Source organism: Peromyscus leucopus, chromosome 6 (genome assembly GCF_004664715.2).
Source record: "Peromyscus leucopus breed LL Stock chromosome 6, UCI_PerLeu_2.1, whole genome shotgun sequence".
Taxonomy (NCBI): Eukaryota; Metazoa; Chordata; class Mammalia; order Rodentia; family Cricetidae; genus Peromyscus; species Peromyscus leucopus.
This window is the reverse complement of record NC_051068.1, coordinates 12,798,867-12,818,934: the sequence shown is the minus strand read 5'-3', so window position 1 is coordinate 12,818,934 and position 20,068 is coordinate 12,798,867. Positions and strand designations below refer to the sequence as shown.

Sequence of the window (20,068 nt, the reverse complement as noted above, 5' to 3'; positions counted from 1 at the left end):
TCTCAAAAAACCAAAAGAAGAAAAAAAAAAAAGCTCTTATTCAAATGACATGAGTTGTTCTTGGGGATAACATAGCATGTTAATTAACTCTGGAAGTGCTGCTGCTGCTGCTAAAACCAGGCAGAGTTCAGGTTCAGTCTCCACTGAACAGGTCCTGACATCAGCAGGCTTAATAACGCCTGGCATCTTGGTACAAATCTGATGCTAGCTGCCAGGATGATGCAAGAGCCGAAGTCAGTTTGTGAATGCCGTTTTCACCACTACTGTTAAAAGTGGGGGGCGCGGGAGGGGGGCCTGCAAAGATGGTTTAATGATTAAGAGCATTATTTGCTCTCCCAGTAGACCCAGGTTTGATTCCCAGCACAAACATGGAGGCTTGCAGCCATCTCAAACTCCAGCTGTAGGGGAACCCACACCCTCTTCTGCTTCCACAAGCATATACTGTGGTGCAGACCTACATGCAGATGAAATCCCCATCCACACACATGAAAGGGGCATGGATACTGTGAGTCAAACAGGTGATTGCTTCCTACCATCAAAATAATGGTAAAAGCAGTACTGACAGTAGCAAGTCACAACAGAGACGAGAATCCAAAACCCTTCTAGGACGGGTAGTGATTTTATTTAGTTTTATAAGCCTAAGATAAAAAGCATAGGCAATAACTTTTACTAGTTAATAAAAAGTAACTCCACCAACCCACAGGAGAGCTGGAAAGTCCTCACTGAAAGCAAAATATTTAGAGAAAATAGACATTCATACAAAATTATAAAATGCCTGTAATAAGAATAAGTGCATTTCAAGGAAAGCACAAACTCATTTTAATTTATAGCCAGTTAAAGCCTTAAAAAATTTAAGTGGACATTGAAATATGCAAACATGTATAAACATTCTACAAAAGATGGTCATCTTTTCCTGAGTGTACTAAAGCTACAGACGTGAGGTGACGGGCAGGCAGGGTGGGAGCCTTCAAGGGCATTTTCTTTCTACACACTGCTTCCCTCCTTCTTCATATTCTTGTTTGGAAATCCACATCTGTTGAAAGGTACCCTGAAAGATAGAAATATTCCATAATTATGCCTCATCTTGTATTAGAAGGTAGTGCTTTTTACTTAGAAATGTCTTAAACAACTGCTAAACTATTAAAATCCCTCCTCCAGAATAGTACTGTCCCTATTCCTTCTGCCCTCCTCTGAGACAGGCCAGAGGTATTGTTAACCTCACCTAGCCTTTTTGGTCTGAGAACACTAACCCTCTACACCTGTTAGAGTGAATAGAAATTAAAACTATCTGGCAAAGACAACAGAGCATCCTAAGGCAGTAAGGAACCTGTCATTAGGCCCATGCCAATTATTTCAGCTCTTAGGAGGAAAAGGAATGCTCTACCTCTAGCCTCCTGAGACACAATCTAATTCAAAGTGGACCCCTGATCTCACTGGCCCACAGAGCCAACTCCTGACAGCCTCATCAGGAGTTGGGAACAACCAAACTTCCAGAAGGGCTGATTAGAACTAAGTGCACTAACTAGGCCTGTCCGGTGCCCAAAGAGGTATGCCAAGCAGAGGCTCAGCTGCTCCCACAGCAAAGGGAAAGTCGGTGTAGGCTGACAAATGTCCACTGGTAAGGAGTTCTGTTGTACCCCAATATGGAGAGTCCCAGCACTCTGGAGGCTGAGGAAGAACACTGCAAGTCAGAGGCCAGCCTGAGGTTGCAGGAGGCTAGGGATGTCATTCTTACATATAAATGTTTTTAAGCAGATACTCCTACCGGGTCCTCCACTCATCTGTCAGTTTTTAAATGCAAAGATCGATGAAGCGCTGAAATCATTCTCAGTATTTCCTATTAAACTTAGTATTTAATGGTATATTTAAGCCAAAGAATTATTTTTAAAAGAAAATTTCTGCTTATATTGAAAATTTGTATTATTACAAATACTATTATTACAAAATAATATTACAATATTGTAAAAAATAAACAACCACTACCAGAAAAACCACAGTACTGTTCTAGGAAAAAAATATGAATCAAGAAGGGTTACTCATGGTACCAAGACAGATTCTTACCAGTTCAGAATAAATATTAAAAGTATGCTTAAGCCCCAACAAAAAGAAACAGGAAAGACGTAATAAATAATTACTGAGAGAAAAAGATGGTGTGTTGTCAGATGATGAAACTCCATCAACTGCTGCACTCCAATCCCACTCTCAGATGTGTACCCTCACAAAGCGGCTTATCTACTGACCAGAGACGCTAGGATGGAGCCTCCAATCCATGAGCTGAACCTCCGTTCCACCGTCGTGTTATTTGCGATCAGTTTCAACCGCATGCTCTGCAACAGAAGAAGCCGTAGGATATTAGCAAAGCCGCAACAGCCAACCTGGGATTCGGTGCTGAGAAGCCTCGAGGGCCAACACATACTTAATCCGAGCACACGTGGGACGAACAGACAGGCAGATCTCTGGGTTTCAGGCCAGTCTGGTCTACAGCCAGGGCTAGATAGCATCCATATCGCACATCCACCCACCCATCCACCCCCCTTTCTCTTCCCCCCTCAACACACACACACACACACACATATGCACACACACAAACAAAAAGGGAAAACGAGTAATTTTACATGTGTCAAGTAGATACACTAATAGTTGGCAAAGGCTAGGGAACTTCATAAAAAAGGTCTTAACAGATGGGGTAAGAAAAACTAACTCAGAACTGGGCAAACACAGGCAGGCAGCATCTCACCAGGCAGGAAAACACACTGGACTGTAAAAACTGAAACCTGAGCTCTAACTTTCTTTGGCTGGCCGAAAGGTGTCTGAATACCCTCAGCATGACAATCTGCTGTGAATTTTCATTTCTGCAGCAATAAAGGAAGAGACTACATAGAGCTTGAAGTCTTTTTTTTTTTTTTCCCCAAGACAGGGTTTCTCTGCGTAGCTTTGCACCTTTCCTGGAGCTCACTTGGTAGCCCAGGCTGGTCTCGAACTCACAGAGATCCGCCTGGCTCTGCTTCCTGAGTGCTGGGATTAAAGGCATGCGCCACCACCGCCAGGCAGAGCTTGAAGTCTTTCTTCCCTTGAGCAGCTCTACTAAACATGTTTTATGATGCTCCTTTAAACACTGACAGTGTTACTTTGTAATCTCATTGAGAGGTGCAAAGATAGAATGTGTTTAGTTTGTATGTGTATATAACTCCTTAACTGTTAAATATAACAAATTGACAAATAAAGCAATAAAAACAAAAACTTTGAAAACTGCATAGTAAAAAGACAGCACTTAAAATTCATAGACATACTTCTAAAGGTACCATACTAAGTGTTTCACTCACTTTCACTAAAGTTTCCCACCCTACCCCAGATGCCCTATATCTATCTCAACTCTTCCCAATCAAAATGCCAGATCTCAAGTAACATTTGATTCATACTGCTTGTCTTCCAAATCATTGCTTCTGCCCATCAGGATGACTCACATCTGCAACCCCAGCATTCAGGCTGAGGGAGACAGTGTGCTGAGTTCTGCTAGCCTGCTTACAATAGGACTACAACAAATGGCCCATCTCAAAACATTAAAAATTTCGTGCTTCTGTTCTGAACATGGTATAGTCCAAGCTGGCCTTGAACTCATGATCTTCCTGCCTCCGCCTCCCAGTAGCTGCACCACCAAGCCTGGTTCAATACTGTATTTACCTCACTTCCTGTATTAAGGGACTTTCCCTCCTCCCAAGGAATCTGCCTCTGGGGATAATTTTCAATGCATCCATACCAGACACATACAACACATATGTGGAGTACTTTCACAGCGAAATAAACGTTGTGTGGTGGGGTTGAGGATGAGACCAGGGAACGTGCTAGTATGGGCGTCTATTCCAGAATGAAACTTTTCCCCTGACATTTTCGTTGACTTTAATTACTCCCTAAAGGACAAGAGTTTCTAAATTACTCTTCAAAAGGAGGGGGGGAAAAAGATTCATTTTACTATTTTAATTATGTGTAAGCCTGCATGAGGGTATGTGCATGTGAGTGCAGGTGCCTCAAGAGGCCAAAGAGGGCACTGGATCCCCTGGAACTGGAGTTACAGGAGGTATGGCCTGCCCAACGTAGGTTCTGGGAACTTGCGTCCTCTGTAAAAACAGTTTATACAGATGAGGCTGAGCCACACTGCAGCCCCTAAATTACTCTTTGGCAGACCTTGGACCATTCATGCCTACAATGTATTTGTGGGTTTTCTATGAAATCCAATGGTCAGGGCAACTACTACAGATTCCCTAGACCAGTAAGATCCCTTTGGGTCAAATGACCCTTTTATAGGGGTCAGATATCCTGCATATCAGATATCCACATTACAATTTATAACAGTAGCAAAATTATAGTCATGAATTAGCAATGAAGTAATTCTACGGTTGGGGGTCACAACATGAGGAACTGTATTAAAGGGTCACAGCATTAGGAAGCTTGAGAACCACTGCTCTAGAGCACCATCTCCAACAATGCAGTATGCTGATGGCAGATGTCAACCATGAAGTGTATCAACACCCAAACAGCACTTCTAACTACGAACATACAGCACATGTAAAACATGAAAGCCAAAACCAGACAATTTCTACAGACACACGTAACACCCTTTAAGCATATTATACCTGGTATTAGTAATGTGCATGGAAATTACCTCTCCAGATTCTCCTCTCTGAAAATTACCACCATGTGCCCTGTGAGTGAATGAATGCATGTTCATGTGTGCACACTTATATGTGAATGTGTATGTGTATGAGTGTGTGTGTGAGTAAGGTGGAGATAGAAGATAACCTAATTTGACCTCTGGCCTCCAGACAGACATGAAGGGTGAATGCACCCACACATGTGCACACAGCACACACAAATATTAAAGAGATTCAAGTAATAGAAGAGGAACCAATAGAGGTAGGACATCTTGATTAATAACAGACATTACTCAAACTGTAAAGGCACACAATTATCTATTAAATTCCACTCCGTGAGAATGCACACAACTAAGTAACACAAAGAACAGAAAAAACTTACTGGGGGAGTTTTCTGAGAAAGCTCTCTATTTAATCTGTCAGTGAAACTCTGTATTAGCGTGTTTCCCCCTGCTACGATCACACTGCCGTAGAGACCCTAGAAGAGAAACATAGCATTTCCAAATGTTTCCAACAACCCTACGATGGTATCGTTTGGTGCTGGGAGTTGGACCCAGCTACCAATTTCATTGTTTTCCCATTGAGAGAGAGAGAGAGAGAGAGAGAGAGAGAGTGTGTGTGTTGTGTGTGTGTGTGTGTGTGTATGAGAGAGGGGAGGGAGAGGGGAGAGGGAGGGAAGAGGGAGGGAAGAGGAGAGGGGAGAGAGAGAGAGAGCACATGCCATAGCCATGTGTGGACATTAGAGGACACTTGTGGGAAGTGGTTCTTTTCCAGCATGTGGATCAAATTCAGGTCATGAGGCTTTGGTGGCAAGCACCTTTACACACTGAGCCAGCTTGCCAGCCCAGAGTCACTAACTTAAAATAATTACTCTTAAATTTGTAATCTTATTGGCAGACAGCTACTAATATTTGAGGTCCATTTTATAATGGTATTCATTTGTTCATCTGTAAGTCATGGTATTTTAAGTTAGACAGATAATGATGATACTCTCTGCTCTTTCTCTTCTGCAGGAATGTTGCAACTATTTTAGAACACAGGCTGAACCTCCCAAATAAAACAACTTCATATTCATAGGAATATAGTTACTCCTAATTTGCATGTGTTTATCAAAACGTAAATGCCAGCCTTCTCTTTTAACTATGTTCTTAGTTTTAAAACCTACTCCAAGCATCTAAATCATCTAAATTTTGAAACAGAAAATGCAAAAATTGGATCCAATCTGCTAACAGCATTAAGTAAACAGAAAACAATCTCAGTACAAATAGTCCCATTCTTGCAAATGTATTTAATTCCCTGCCCTGAAGTGACCTTGCACAAAAAAAAATTCAAAACTTAGAGCAGAAAAACAGCTCCGTGGATTACAGGTGCTTGCTGTGCACATTTGGACACATGAGTTTGATACTTGGAACCCATGTGGCGTTCACAAAACTGATCCTCCATGCATAACACACAAAAAAAGTTTTGTTTTGTTTTGTTTTAGACTAACACTTCCACCGTCCTGGAAGGGTATATGTGCTAGATCACTTGAAAGAAATTATTTTCATGGTGACTTAATGGCCTTTTGTGAATGTTGCTTATACATTCACATCTATTCATACCATACTTTAAGCAAATTAACTTCAAGAAAACCAAGGTAGTATGTAGGTTGTAAACTAAGTGGATTATAAAATAAATCAATACCTTAATAAATTATAACTAATCTAAACGAGTATAGTATATAATCATGTCAATACATCAGCAGTTTAACACTTGACAGATCAGAACAAATAGAAAAAATCATCTAATAAAATTCATGTAAAAGCTGCATACTTTAAACCACACCTTTCTGAAAAGCACAAGCAAATATCAGGAAAAGTCACCAATTTCTATGTACTCTGATTTACCACATTTTAGGAAATTGGGAGCAACACGGTCCAAGGAAACTTTGTAAGGATGGAAATATTCTAGGAATCTGCCCTGTCCAGCACAGCAGCCACAAACCGTGTTCCCAGAAAAGTTAGTGCAATTCAGGAGCTGAGCTGAGTGGTCCATAGCACTGAGTGCCACACCCCTCTCCTGGTGTCCACCTCTTTACTCACAGTTATCAACAGTCCTCAAAGCCAGTGGCCACAGCTACAGACTCAACCCCAGGCCTGTCACTGCCCTGAGAGACAGTGACAGGAGACTGGCACTTACCGGTCTGATGTCAATGTCACACATTCCAACACTTGTAGTGACCACATGACTGACTCCCAGCATTGTGTTCCCAGATAAGCCCTAGAACAAGAGTACAAGTGTTCACATGGAGAACCCCCATTGCCAAATTGAGTTTAATTTAGGCCTTATAATCCCGTAAATTCTCTACACAGGAAAAGCCACACCTTTTATGAAAGGGTCATAAATATGTATATTCTTATATGACTATGAAAGTCGTATGAAATTGACTTTTTTTGAAGTTGGCTTCACACCTTTACATTGGAAGGGTCAAATAATCCTTCGGGAATTTTTAGCCGCTCTGCACCAAAATCACAGTTGTAACCGTTGGGGAATTCGTAGTGGACGGTCGGCATCTGGGCGGCCACCCTGCAAACGGCAGACAGTGTTTCACGGGAAGAGAACAACCCTGTTCAAATGACAAACCACCTAGAAGGAGTTCCTAATCTGTGAGAAGTCAGAGTACAAACACCTACGAGAGTATTTTTCAGCTAAATACACTCTACAACTCTTTATGTTTAAACAAACAGAAGCCCTTATTTCTAAAGCACAGTCACACAGACAACATACTGTTCATCGTAGGTGGAGTCTGACACCTGAAGAACTGAAGCCTGAAAATCCTGGATGACGCACTGTGGACAGAGAAGAAACAAGGTTGAAATCTCCTTTGTAACCTGCTCTGCATGTGACAGTCTGCTGAGTGACATCAGTTCAACATGGAGAGTCATTTGAAGAGTGTGACTCCACCAAAGGCTGAGCATCAACATACCCAATTCTACAGTTACCTGAGAATTACAGTTTATAGCACAAATTAAATTCATTTTTATCTATAGTTGTAATTACACAATTTAAGTACATTTCAATTACAATATTTATGGAATAATGAAAAGAAATTAAAAACAACTAGGAAACTGCACCACTGCCCCACCAAACTAAATCAGTTTCAGAAAATCATTCTTTTCCTTAAAAATTCCTTGATTTTAAAAGCAAGATTTTATCACCTGAATATGTGACAGGCAGACGCATCACATTTCATGGAAATTTCTAGTGACTGTTGTGAAATGAACATGGCCTACAGGCTGCTATGGGAAAACCTTGTCTGTTGTCTACACAGAATCATTAGTATACACGTAACACATACAACTTTGGGTGCAACATGCTCTCAGAATACACTCAGCAATTATGTCTTTCATATCCTTTTACTATTAGAAATTATTATGTATCTATGGAACAGCAAATGTACCGACCTCTTACCCACATCCGTCTACACATTCAGACAGTTTTCAGCAAAGTCTCATTGGCTCACTGTTGAAGCAGTGAGCCGTACTTCTGAATGTCTGATGCCACTGGAGAAGAAACCCTACCTAAGAAACACAAGTTCTACACGAACTAAAAGCATCTTCTTTTTCTTTTTTCTTTTCTTTTTGGTTTTCAGAGACAGCATCTTCCTGTGTATCTGTGGTTGTCCTGGAACTCACTCTGTAGACCAGGTTGGCCTGGAACTCACAGAGATTCACCTGCCTCTGCCTGAGTGCTGGAATTTGAGGCGTGTGTCACCACAACTCAGCTAAAAGCATCTTAACAACAACAGTATAAAATAGTGCGCTTGCTTGTACCCGAAAACCCAAACCTCCTCCATGTCTTCAAGATGCTATGCAGTCATGTTTGTAGAGACTGTTTCAGTAACATGGAAAGTGCTCCCCACCCCTAAGTATCCATTGTGTTACACAGTAAAAACATGTAACTTAGAGTCAACACTTTACGTATAAAGACAGGAAGGGTTACTTACATTGCACATGTAATTGTGCCAAGACCTTGTAACCTGGGGCAGCTTCTCTTTTCTTTTCCAGTTTGCTGGAGAGCCTTCCCGAACAGCCTCCTGAGAACACCAAGAGCACATGCTAATGAAGAGACTGCACGACACAGGAGAGGAAGCGGAAGGTAGGTCTCAACAAGAAACGTCACATGCTGCTTACTTTTGATGCAATCATATACGGAGGAATGAGTTCTATATTCATTTCCTGGAAGAGTTCTCTGCACTGCATGGTTATAAAGTCTCCAGCAAGAGGGGATTTCACAATGCCTGAGAATCAAAGTCAAACAACGATCAAGATGCCAAAAGTCTGATTTCCTTGTGACTGTGAATGTGTCTACGTATGAGGTTTCTTTTAGTAGAATTAACCAAACTATCCTTTCAAAGAATAAAGCCATGCATTCGTTTAAAACATTACTTGGGAATGAACGGGCTCCAATAGAATTCCTGGTCTGTCTTCACTATCTGTGTCCCCAGGACGGGGAAAGTCACCCCGTGCCCTCATTAACCAGTTACCTTGCTGAAGGACGTAACCATCATGGACGGGAATTGCAGTGGTGTGGGTGGCCCCACTGTCCAGGATCAGCCCAGTAGAACGACCATTAGCAAATCTAGTTTAAAGCATTAAGGAAAATAAGGTATCAAGGCTCCAAGGACAGTGCTGATTCTGAAAGAAAGGCTGGCTCTTGTAATGTTTAAGCCAGTTCTTCACACATACATCATCACTTACACTGTGTAAAAAAGCTTATCTAGGAAGGTGTAAGGAAAGCTGGTGTAAGGAATTATTCTATCTTGAAAACAAACTTCCACATGCAGGCCTCCCAGAGTGGCTCTATGCAGAACTCTTTTTAATCACTGTAAGTGATTCTTCAGTGCTCTCCCCCAGGCAGCCCAACAAGCAATTCCAGGTGGACTCAATGAGCTGGTGAAAAGGCAGATTCCATTTCCCTCACATGCACACTACAGACCCATATGCAGGTTTAAGAGTTGGACTTTTTACTGGTTCTTCAACTACATACTGTGAACATCTATTACGTCCTCCTGAGTCTGGTACCTGATAACATTTCAAAGGAGATAAACGATGGAGAATGGGTTGGGGATGGAGGGCACAAACAAGGCTACCACTAACACTCCTTAAAGGCAGAAGATACACAAAACTAACGCTGAGTCATCTCTGCCCTAAAGGGTATCTTGTTTAGTAAAGCAGAAGTCAGTTTATCTGCAAAAAGAAAAGCTTGGGATGTCCTGGAAAGATAAAGAAGAGACCACCCAACCTATTCTCGGGACTTTAACAATAACCTGGGGGAGACTGTGGATGGAGTAGGAGCAGGTAGGAAATACAGAGGCAAGAGGACACGGTAGGTGCAGAAGTATTCAAGTTCAACACAACCTCAGAGAAGAGAAGGAACACAGAAAACCATCCTGACTTAACACAAAATGATTTTAGAAGGATTCCAGAAGTGCACAGTAGCCTACAGAAACTGTAGAGAATCTGCTGGCATACTTCAGACAAAGGATTACTATCTAGAATACATACCTAACTCAACATTAGACTCAACACTAGACCAAAGACAAGCAACCTAATCAATAATGGCCTAATTAAATGAATACATAGCTCTCAAAGATGAATTACCAATGGCCAATAAACAGAAAATGCTCAATACCCTTAAAACTACCACGAAAATATAAATTAAAACCACAGTGAGAGTTCATCTCACCCTAATCAGAATGGCTATCAGCAAAAGAACCAGAAGCCGAGGAGGATGTGGGAAAGGAGAACTCATTGCTAGCAGGAGTGGGATTTGCTCCACCCATGACCTTGGGCATTAGGGCCTGAAGGAGGTGGTGCTTCCTGCCATAGTACACCACCTCTTAAAGGAAAGGGAGAAAGGGCTTGTGACCCTTCTCCCTGCTGCCTGCTTCCTGGTGTGATCAAACTGCCTGGTGGATTGGTTCCGAGTCAGATCAGAGGACGACTTCAGCTGTCTACTCTGTTCTGTATTTGTGAGTGTATTTCCTCAATTTATATCTTAATAAATCCCTATTACTCATTAAATAGACTCATGTGGATTGAACTTAATAGCTAGTAGTAACGTAAATTAGTCCAGCCACTATGAAAATCAGTAAAGAGGATCCTTAAAAAATTAAAAAGTTGGGGGCTGGAGAGATGGCTTAAGGGTTAAGAGCACTGGCTGCTCTTCCAGAGGTCCTGAGTTCAATTTCCAGCACCCACATGATGGCTCACAACCATCTATTATGAGATCTGGTGCCTTCTTCTGGTGTACAGGCATACGATATACGTGGTAAATAAATAAATCTTTTTTAAAAAATTAAAAAGTTACTTAGTATCCAGTTAAACCCACTAGGTCTATGCCAAAAGAACTAAGTCAACATAGCACAGAGATACCTACATGCCCACATTCATCACAGCACTACTTGCAACAGCCAAGTCATAGTCAGCCTAGGTATCCATCAACATGAAGAGAATGTGGTCCACACTCACACTGGAGCTTTGCTTAGCCAGAAGGAATGAAATAATAACCTAGCTTGCTCGAAAACTAGTGATCAAACTATGTGAGACAAAGCAAACAGATACTACATGTACAATGATGTTTGCAAATCCAAGAATTCTTCACACATACACTAAAAACACATGCATTTGCATGTGGCGAGTCACAAGAATATATTATAGAGATTCAGCTGTGTATTAAAGCTATACTTTGACCAGCCAAGGGTCTGTCAAAACGTAAGCCATTTATTATGAATATTTGGTAGTATCCAGCCTTTAATACTTCAGCTGTCTTCTGCTATGAAATTCTTGCTGCCCAGACCAACTGGCAAACAGTTCAGCTCCTCAGACCTGCTGAACTTCCAGGTAACTACTTCCCTGCTGGAGCCAGTATTTGGATAAGGTCACATAGGCAAAGACAAGCAGGTGGGAGACGCATAGCTTTGTTTCTTGTGCTAATCAAGCTCAGACCATCCTCTAGCTTTGAGGCTTAGTGGCTCTCCAGGGCAATTGACTGAGAACAAAAGAGGTTTATATAACATTCCTGAGGCAGAGAACCGTGTGGCCAGGGGAAGGATAGACAGGCATTTTTTTGTAGAACAGAAATGGCATGACCAGGGAGAAGAGAAGAACACAAAGGTAATGTAGATGGTAAGGCAAAACTCTTGAGCCAGGAGTAGAGAGTAGTGGAGATGGAGAATGAAGAAACAGAGGACGAAAGTGAGGCTGGAAGCATAAGAGCTTAGTCGTTAGCAGGACTATGAGAGGGGACCAGACAGAACTGAAGCTGTGTAGACAGGATTTCATCCCAGAGAAATAAAGTAGACAGATAAAAACCTTGGTGCATCTAGAATTATTCTTGCCCTGAATGCCTGACGGAGCTGTAGCTGTACTGATAGAATTTTGTCCTAGAGGAATAAAGTTAACAGACATAAGAGCATAGTGTACACAGATTTTTCCCCCTCAGATATCCCATGCCGGACGTAGTGAAATCCCCAGGACCCTGGGTATTCCATATTTGCACACTCACACACACATGCACAAACACACACACATATAGAGGAAAAGAAAGGAGACTATTAGAGCAGGCAGGGGAGTCTAAGGAGATGAAGCAGGTGAATATGGTCCAGGTACATGAAATATTTGAAGGAGATTGTGTTTATGAAACCCAACACTATGTACAATGACTATATACCAAGAACAGGGAAAAAAGGCTTAAAAAATACTTAAGGATAGGTAAAATGCTAGAAAGAAGGAAAACACTCCACTCTATCTTCCACGCAGAGAAAAGCCGCCGCACTGTGTAAGGATACGCCGTCAAAACCGCAGTCTTGCAAAGGAAGAAAGCGGGGATGCTATAGTGCTCGAACATGAGCTCCGTCAGCTTCTCTCTCTTGGCCCTGGTGTTCCACTGCGGAAGGAGGAAGGACCCAGGGTATTCGATGCGTTGTAACTAAAGCACTAACTATTTCATGCTACAGTACAGAGCCATACTGGCAAAACAACAATGTTAAGGACTGCCTTTTTTAAAAATCATAAAGTAAACTCTATTATTAAACAGGTAAAACTGCCAGCTATTATGAGTTCTAGAAATAAAGACTTTTCAAATCACAGGAAAAATCAAGGTTCTAAAAACAAAAGTATTATTAGATATTAAATCTGGTAACCAAAATCCTAAATATGAATTTTAAAACACCCAATTACCTCTCTTGTAACTGGTATTCACAAACAAAGCCAACTATTTCATCTGCTGAAATGTTTTAACGATAATAAATTAAGCTTTCCCCACTCTTTCAGAGGAGGGCCACCCAGCCTGATAACCCCAGTTAGATCCCTGGAATCCAGGGTGGAGAGAACTATGTCTCAAGCTGTTGTCTGACTTCTCCATGTGTGCCTGGCACATGAGCACCTATGTATGTGTAAACACACACACGATAAATTAGTAAGTGAATCGATTTTTAAAAAGAAAGAAACAAAAAAGGACGGTGGGTCTCACCGGTGCTTCCGACATGAGAACAGGGTGCAGGCTGGCTTCAGACTTGACGTGCATCTTGTAAGTATGATCCAGAATGGCCTGGAAACTATCCCAGTCTTCAACTAGAACGTAAGAGTCACAGCCTGAAACAAAGCTTAGCATCTTCCAAGGTGCAGGGACTGCTTCTGTGACTTATAAATTAATGTCTTAACATACGGAATCTACTTGACAATACAGCACTTTATAAACGAGGCCATTATCGTTTTCTACATATAAAACCTCTTTGGTTCTTCCAGGTGGGCCTCAGATATATGCTTGACAGACACGTAACAATTCTCGCTAGAGGTCAGGTGGGTGATCAGAGAAAGAGGACAAGTAAAGCTGCTCCCGGCTTAGACCAGCTACACTGAAGCTAGGAAAACAAACAAAATTTACTATCTATTAGAAAAATGAGATTTACAGGCATTTAAAAATTCAGAGAGTAGCCAGACATGGCAGTGCATGCCTTTAATCCCAGTGCACAGCACTGGGGAGACAGAGGTAGGCAGGTTCAAAGCCAGCCAGGACTACAGAGATAAACTTTGTCTCAAGAAAAAAACAAACAAAAACACAGATGTCTTCAATCTGACATCCCCAACTGCTCCTGAGTTACCCGATAACTAGTGACAGTTCCATTGGACAATTAGCATTTTCAATTGCCTGTGACCTTTTGACATTACTTGGCACTACTGATCACAATGGTTTATAAACTTTTTCTCCCACAAACACAGCTTTTTTTTTTTTTTTTAACTCTGTGGACCTCACCAGTAGCTGGAACCTATGTCTCTTTTAGTGTAGTCTCAACCCACCTCTGAGAAAACTGACTACCACTTGACTCTCTGAGTCTTAAACCTCTCTTGAATTTTCCCCAACCCCTAACTTGAAACTGTTCATTCTCCTTCCTGGGCATTCATCTCTACCGGTTAAATACTGAACAAGTTTTCAACAGAAAGCCCATTCTTAACTCCTACCAGTTCCATGTCCTTTCTGGGTCATACGGTGCAATTCCACACATCTTCAATGTTTTCCCCATGACTTTCCACTGACCTGCTTACTGGATCATTACCAATGTTCCATACACTCTGAAGTCAGGCCATTCACTTGCTGTGAAGACTACAGCAAACCTGACCCTCCATTGCTGTCTGGGCATCCAACTAGTCAACAGTTCCTTGCATGGACATAAAACTTTCCCTGTATGCTAAGAGTAGGCCACTGTGTCCAACCTATTTGTACAAAGTGGCTCATGTTGAATACTGCTTCCCTCCTGCTCTAGCTTTGGCACATGATAGGCAGAGGTGGTCCTTCATGACCAGCCTTCAAAGCCTTACACAGAGTCTCTGCTGAGCTCCTTGGTGGACAATACACATGCCATCATATTGTGCAGCTGAGGCAGGCAGCACACCCTAAGCATCCACAGTGAGAAGATTTGGTCTCCTCTGGATTTCATCCCCTTTCCCTTTTTCCTGGGATGTCTTTTCAGTGTGGTTCCATGAGTCCTAGGAGTATTTACCTCAGAGTTTTATCCCAAGACTATAACACTTCCTCCTCCTCCTATAATTCTTATCTTAGTGAATGATACCATTTATCCATTACCTCAAATAAATTCTAGGACACCTTCTCAATTCTCCTCTCCTTTCTGCCTCCTCTTCAGTGTCTTAGTGACGTCTGTCACCTGGACACCTAAAAGTCACTTCAGGATCTCTGCCATCAGTGGTTTAGGCCCTCACGTCCACCAGACACCTTCTCCTCCCCGGTCATTGTCCTGTCTCCAGGATCCCCTCCAGCAGGCCCTACATACTGTCAGCGCGTCTTTCGGGGTGGCAAATATGAGCACATTGCGCTTTTTCATTTCCCTAGGACAGTCTTCAGGGACCATCTCAGTGTGTCCAAAGCAAGATACTGTTCTCTGCCTGTCTTTCCTGCAAGTGACCCTAGCCCCCAAGAAGGCAGCCATATCTGTAACCCATTTGAAATGCGTTTCCTTCACAACTGCCATCTCTTCATACAAGCTGGGGGTTTCTGCTTTTCTCAGGCTTGTGGGTCAGTCAAATTCTCCTTCACTGGCCACGGTTCAGCAGGCTGCCTCCTTTGTGAAAACCAGCATGAACGCTGGTCTCCTCTCGAATACCACTGTTTCCTGACCACACCTCCACAGCTCTTACCCAGTATACAGTTTTCTGGGCATGCACCAAACTCTCCTGACCAAGCTAAAGGAAAAGAACTCTTCTTACACATCTTTGTATTCTCGGCACCCAAAATATTACTTTGTGGAATTCAAACAAACACACGCCTGCTATCCATCAGTTACTGTTTTACATCTAAAAGGACTATGAACACTCTATAATCAAATCCATACCCATTCCATTCTTGAGTGGTGAGATGGCCTCCATGTTCTCCCTGGGAACTCGGAGGGCGTTGGTGTCGATGTAGTAGGTGGGGCCGCCCTGTTTGCCTTTGTCACCGTCTATCTCCATCATGGTGCTGCCATCGTCTCTCTCCAACACCACACCAATGGCCGTGGGGAAATCAACCTGGGAGAGGGACATGCCATCAAGGACCATCTGCTTTCACTGGGGGTGTTTCCAGTGTCTACTGGCCATTTCTGCTTTGAGTTTCTGCTTGAATTTAATTTGGCACAGATGACTCTTGCCTATCTAAGTAGTTCTTAACACTGTTCTTACCTTGGGGCAGTCCTCACCAGCATAGCCAGCCCTCACTGTATATGATCCAATGTCGAAAACAAGGGCGCCAACTTCATCTGAAGAGATTAAAAGAGAATTACTGAAGAGATTAAAGGACAGTTACACATGCCTTCTTTAATCCCAGCACTCAGGAGGCAGAAGTAAAGGCAGACAGAGCTCTGAGTTCCAGACCAGCCAAAGTGGTCTACAGAACTAGTTCCAGGAGCCAGAGCTACATGGAGAAACTCTGTCTCAACAAAGCAAACCAAAATCGGGGGAGAGAGAATTACCACTAGCAACTTCTAAGTGTCCTATGAAGATTAAGGACATTATTTTGTGTGGATAAAATGAGACTACTTAAAACTTGGCAAAAAATTCATTATGTTCATATTCCATTAGCTAGAACCTAGTTTTTGTCATTGTTGTTTGAAAGAGGGTCTCTCTATGTGATCCTAACTGTCCTGGAGCTCACCAATATCCACCTATGACTCCCAAGTGCTAAGATTAAAGGCATGCACCATCATGTCTAGCTGGAAGCTAGTTTTAAATATACCTCCAAGATTTATTTAATTAAAATATGGCAAGTCATACATTGTTTATCAGTAGAGGTTCAATCAGGAAAGACATAGCACAGTGACATCAGGTAGTAAAGTTCCCTTACTAAAGGGGCTGTTGATAAATATCTACAGTCACAGCATAAAAGGGCAAACAGAAGGGACAGCCTGGGTAATCCTTCGAACTGAAGAAACAAGAAGGAATTGTCACCAGAACCTAAGAGAAAAGATTTTGTGTGGGGAGGGAGGGTGGGAGCTGTGACATGGTAGTGAGCTGCCTACTCAGGGAGGGAGGACCAAGCTCAGGCTCCAAACTCCAGGGGGACTCTATAACTCAGCATCCAAACTGGAACAATTTTAACTTGGGGGTGGGCGGTGGGGTAACCAGCTTTTTAATGATTACACTAGAACAAAAGCACAAGCAAGAAGTATGGTTACCCTACTATCACCAAACGAAAGCTAAAACCAGAGGCCGAGACGGCCCCTGAGACCATCTGTACGGCACAGGAAGGGTGCAAACGGCAACAAGGGATCAGACGACAAAAAAACCCCAGAACAACAAACAGCCACCTAGTACATCATAGTACCATTTAATCAATTATAAGAATGTATGCTTCATGTAACCAAGAAACTTAGCAATACATGAAACCAGAGAGCTTGGAGAATCTGAGCTTAAGAGTGTAATTATACAGGCCAAGTCTCATTAAAGTTACACATGCTAGACATTAGGAGACAGTTTAGTGCTGAGTAAGAAGGCTACCAAAATTTTTCAGTCTAATTCAGAGAAAAGCCTTCATTTATATTTTCCATGTACTTCACCCCAAACAGCAGGCATCCTAGAATAATAATACACTTTGGTTTTTCAGTGCTGATTTGTCAAAGGATTTCTCCCCCCCCCCAACATTTAAAACACTAATCCTACTTACCATCATTCAACTGCTAAGGCTTAAGAGAAGCTCTTCTATAATGCTAGCTAAAGCTAAAAATCACAACAGCCACTATGTGCAGTTTAGTACTAACTACAAAGAGGCACCCAAAGAGAAATCACACAGCTCTTTAGTTTAGACATGCAGTTTAGAGTAATTCATAGTTTAAAAGCAAACACACATGCAATTGTTTGAATGAAAATGTCTATCGGCTCTGATGTTTGGACCTCTGGTTCTCAGTTGATGGTGCTATTTGGGGAGATTCGGAAGGTGTGGGCTTGATGTAGTCACTTCATGCTGGAGTTTGAGTGTGTGAGCTCCCAGATTCCTGCTTCTACCACGCCTGCCACGCCTCCCTGCCATGATGGACTTTTCTCCCTATGGAGAATCATAAGCTAAAGCAATTTCTTCCTTCTAGAAGTTGCCTTGATCATTGGGGGGGAGGGGGGTTGTTGTTGTTTTATGTTAATCACAGCAACAGAAGTGTCCAATACACTATGTGAACCGGGTTATTTACCAACTTCTCTGCCTCAGTGTTCTAATTTGTAAAATGTACTTAGTATTTCCTATCTCATAGGATACTATAGTGACTAAATGTTTTAACGTATAAAAGCACTTCGAATAGTGCTGACAGTAAACACAATAAATATTAGCTAATTGTAATTATTACCGTCACGCAGGGAAAAGGTAAATAAACTTAACATTTTCTAGAGAAACAGCTACAGTTCATTCATACAAAAGCCTACAGAGCAGTTAAAAAGAGTGGACATTGATCTACTGACTCAACACAGATACAAATTTGTAGCGTGTGACGATACTATTGGGTGCATGCATCGGTACACGGCAGAGAAAGAAATGGCCTTTCTGAAATGCCTTTTCCTCATCCCAGAAACTATTAGTTCCCAACTTACAAAGGAAGTCTTATAATTTGTGTCTGGTTGTTTAACTTTCCCGATACTTTCTTCATTAACGCGGGGGATAGCAGCCCCATCTCCCGTCAGTATCCACCGAGAGGAGTCCTTAACTGGTTACACGTGAGAAAACAAGTACTTGGGAGCCTTGATTTCGTAATCGCCGATCTACAAAAGGCTCCTGCCCAGCTGGACGGGAACAGTAGCGTGTACCTCAGCGCTCCGCTCATCTAGGGACCGGACACACCAGGAGCGATGTCTAGTCTGCAGCAGTTGCTGCAGGATCGGGAGCAGCAGCCGCAACACCGGGTGCCCCAGTGCCCACCCCGAGGGCCGGGAACCTCCGCGAACTGCCGGGGACAAACGCGCGGCGGAACCGGTACGGCAGGGACCCGGCGAGCCAGGTGACTGCCGTCAGAGTCCCGCCAGTCCCAGAGCCCCAGGTGCAAGACGCTGCGGCAAGGCCCTCCCTCGAGGCCATCTCCGGGAGCCCAGAGCGCGCGGGCTCCGGGTCCGAAGGGGCGGAGAGGCCGTGGCCCATTCGGGGACCGGAAGGACTGGCCAAAGACCGGAAGGGCCCGCCGAGGACCGGAGGGAAACGAAAGCGGCCAGGGACCGGGCCGGTCGTTCCGGCCCGCACGCCCCGAGGCGCCGCCGCGCTCACTCACCTCCGCCGTACACGCCGCCGCTCATGGCTGCTGTCGGGCGGGGACTGGCTGAAGACTATTCGGGGGGAGATAGCAGCGGCCGCAACTCCACGTCTCGAGAACGCTGGCCCCGCAAGCCTGCAACTTCCAACGCCGCCCCCTCCGGCAACAAAGCAGCGGCCGCACGCCCGCTGCACAGCCACTCTTGCTGGTTTCTCGTATCAGCCAATGACAAGGGGCCTGGCTTGGGCTTTAACCAATCAGAATGCGGTTCTGCTGCATCCCCGCGCGGTTTAGCCTTTTTAGCCAATAAAAGGTAGCTGTGGGGGCGGGGAGAGGTAGAAGCGACGGAAGAAGGGAAGGAGTTGGGATACGGGCAAGAGGGGCGGAGCTTGGTGGGCGGGTGAAGTGGGCGGGGCCTCGTGAGCGATCCGCGGAATGGGCGGAGCTTCCATAAACAGGAGAGCGGATGGAGGGTGTGAACTGTGCTTCGCGCGCGAAGAGAGTGGGAGGGGATTTTCAGGTGGGCGGGCCACTGGGCGGAACTTCGTGGGGGAATGATCTAATGGGTACTGGGAGTTGCTAAGCCCGGCTGGACCAGCAGCCGCGCTGGTCCTGGAGAGTGGCTGGCCCCAGGAGCCAATGGGAACTCAGGCGGAAAAAGGCCGGTGTCTGCACGGAGTCTGGAGATAAATTAAAGTTACTCCGTAGGGAGGACCCCTGGCCTTGAATTATGATGAATTCGGATTATTTTTAATCAGAAAAAAACTTCAACAAACATACTTGAAAAGTAAAAGTGTGCTACACTTTGAAGTAATCAGCAAATCATATATAATAATAGATTCCAGCATTTTAAAAAAATGGCTATCTATAATAAGAGATGGTACATTATTCCAGTTAGATTCAGATAGTATTTAAAAAAAAAATCATGACATCAGTTTCTTTCATTCTGAGAAAGCCATTCACCAAGCAAAAATGGAGCATCATTCAAGGAAGCACCCAGTTCTAAAAATATCCCCAATCTGTATCTATTTTTCTTAGTCTCTGTTTCTACCAGTGTCGTCCAGAATACTATCTTTTCTTCCCCAGATTACTGCAACAATTTGTTCCTCTGCTTCTTCAAGCTTTACCAACAACTTGATCTATAAAAATGCCCAAATTTGTCCTG

The 20,068-nt window shown here is 43.3% G+C and overlaps 1 protein-coding gene across 2 annotated transcripts; it reads right to left on the bottom strand.

Moving 5' to 3' along the window:
- Positions 1-600: 600 nt before the first annotated feature.
- On the bottom strand, positions 601-19,252 carry Actl6a (actin like 6A). 2 transcript variants are annotated; one of them, XM_028872659.2, is made up of 14 exons: positions 18,922-19,252; positions 15,863-15,939; positions 15,538-15,712; positions 13,164-13,264; positions 12,481-12,578; positions 9,175-9,269; positions 8,822-8,928; positions 8,635-8,724; positions 7,416-7,477; positions 7,100-7,214; positions 6,828-6,908; positions 5,032-5,127; positions 2,241-2,327; positions 601-1,048 (listed from the first exon to the last, which is right to left on the bottom strand). In XM_028872659.2, the coding sequence occupies exons 1-14, from the start codon at positions 18,944-18,946 to the stop codon at positions 968-970; spliced, it is 1,290 nt and encodes a 429-aa protein (XP_028728492.1). In that variant the 5' UTR covers positions 18,947-19,252; the 3' UTR covers positions 601-967. The 2 variants fall into 2 exon arrangements, with proteins under 2 accessions (XP_028728492.1, XP_028728493.1); XM_028872660.2 differs by lacking the exon at positions 18,922-19,252 and adding an exon at positions 18,467-18,793.
- Between the last annotated feature and the right edge of the window lie 816 nt (positions 19,253-20,068).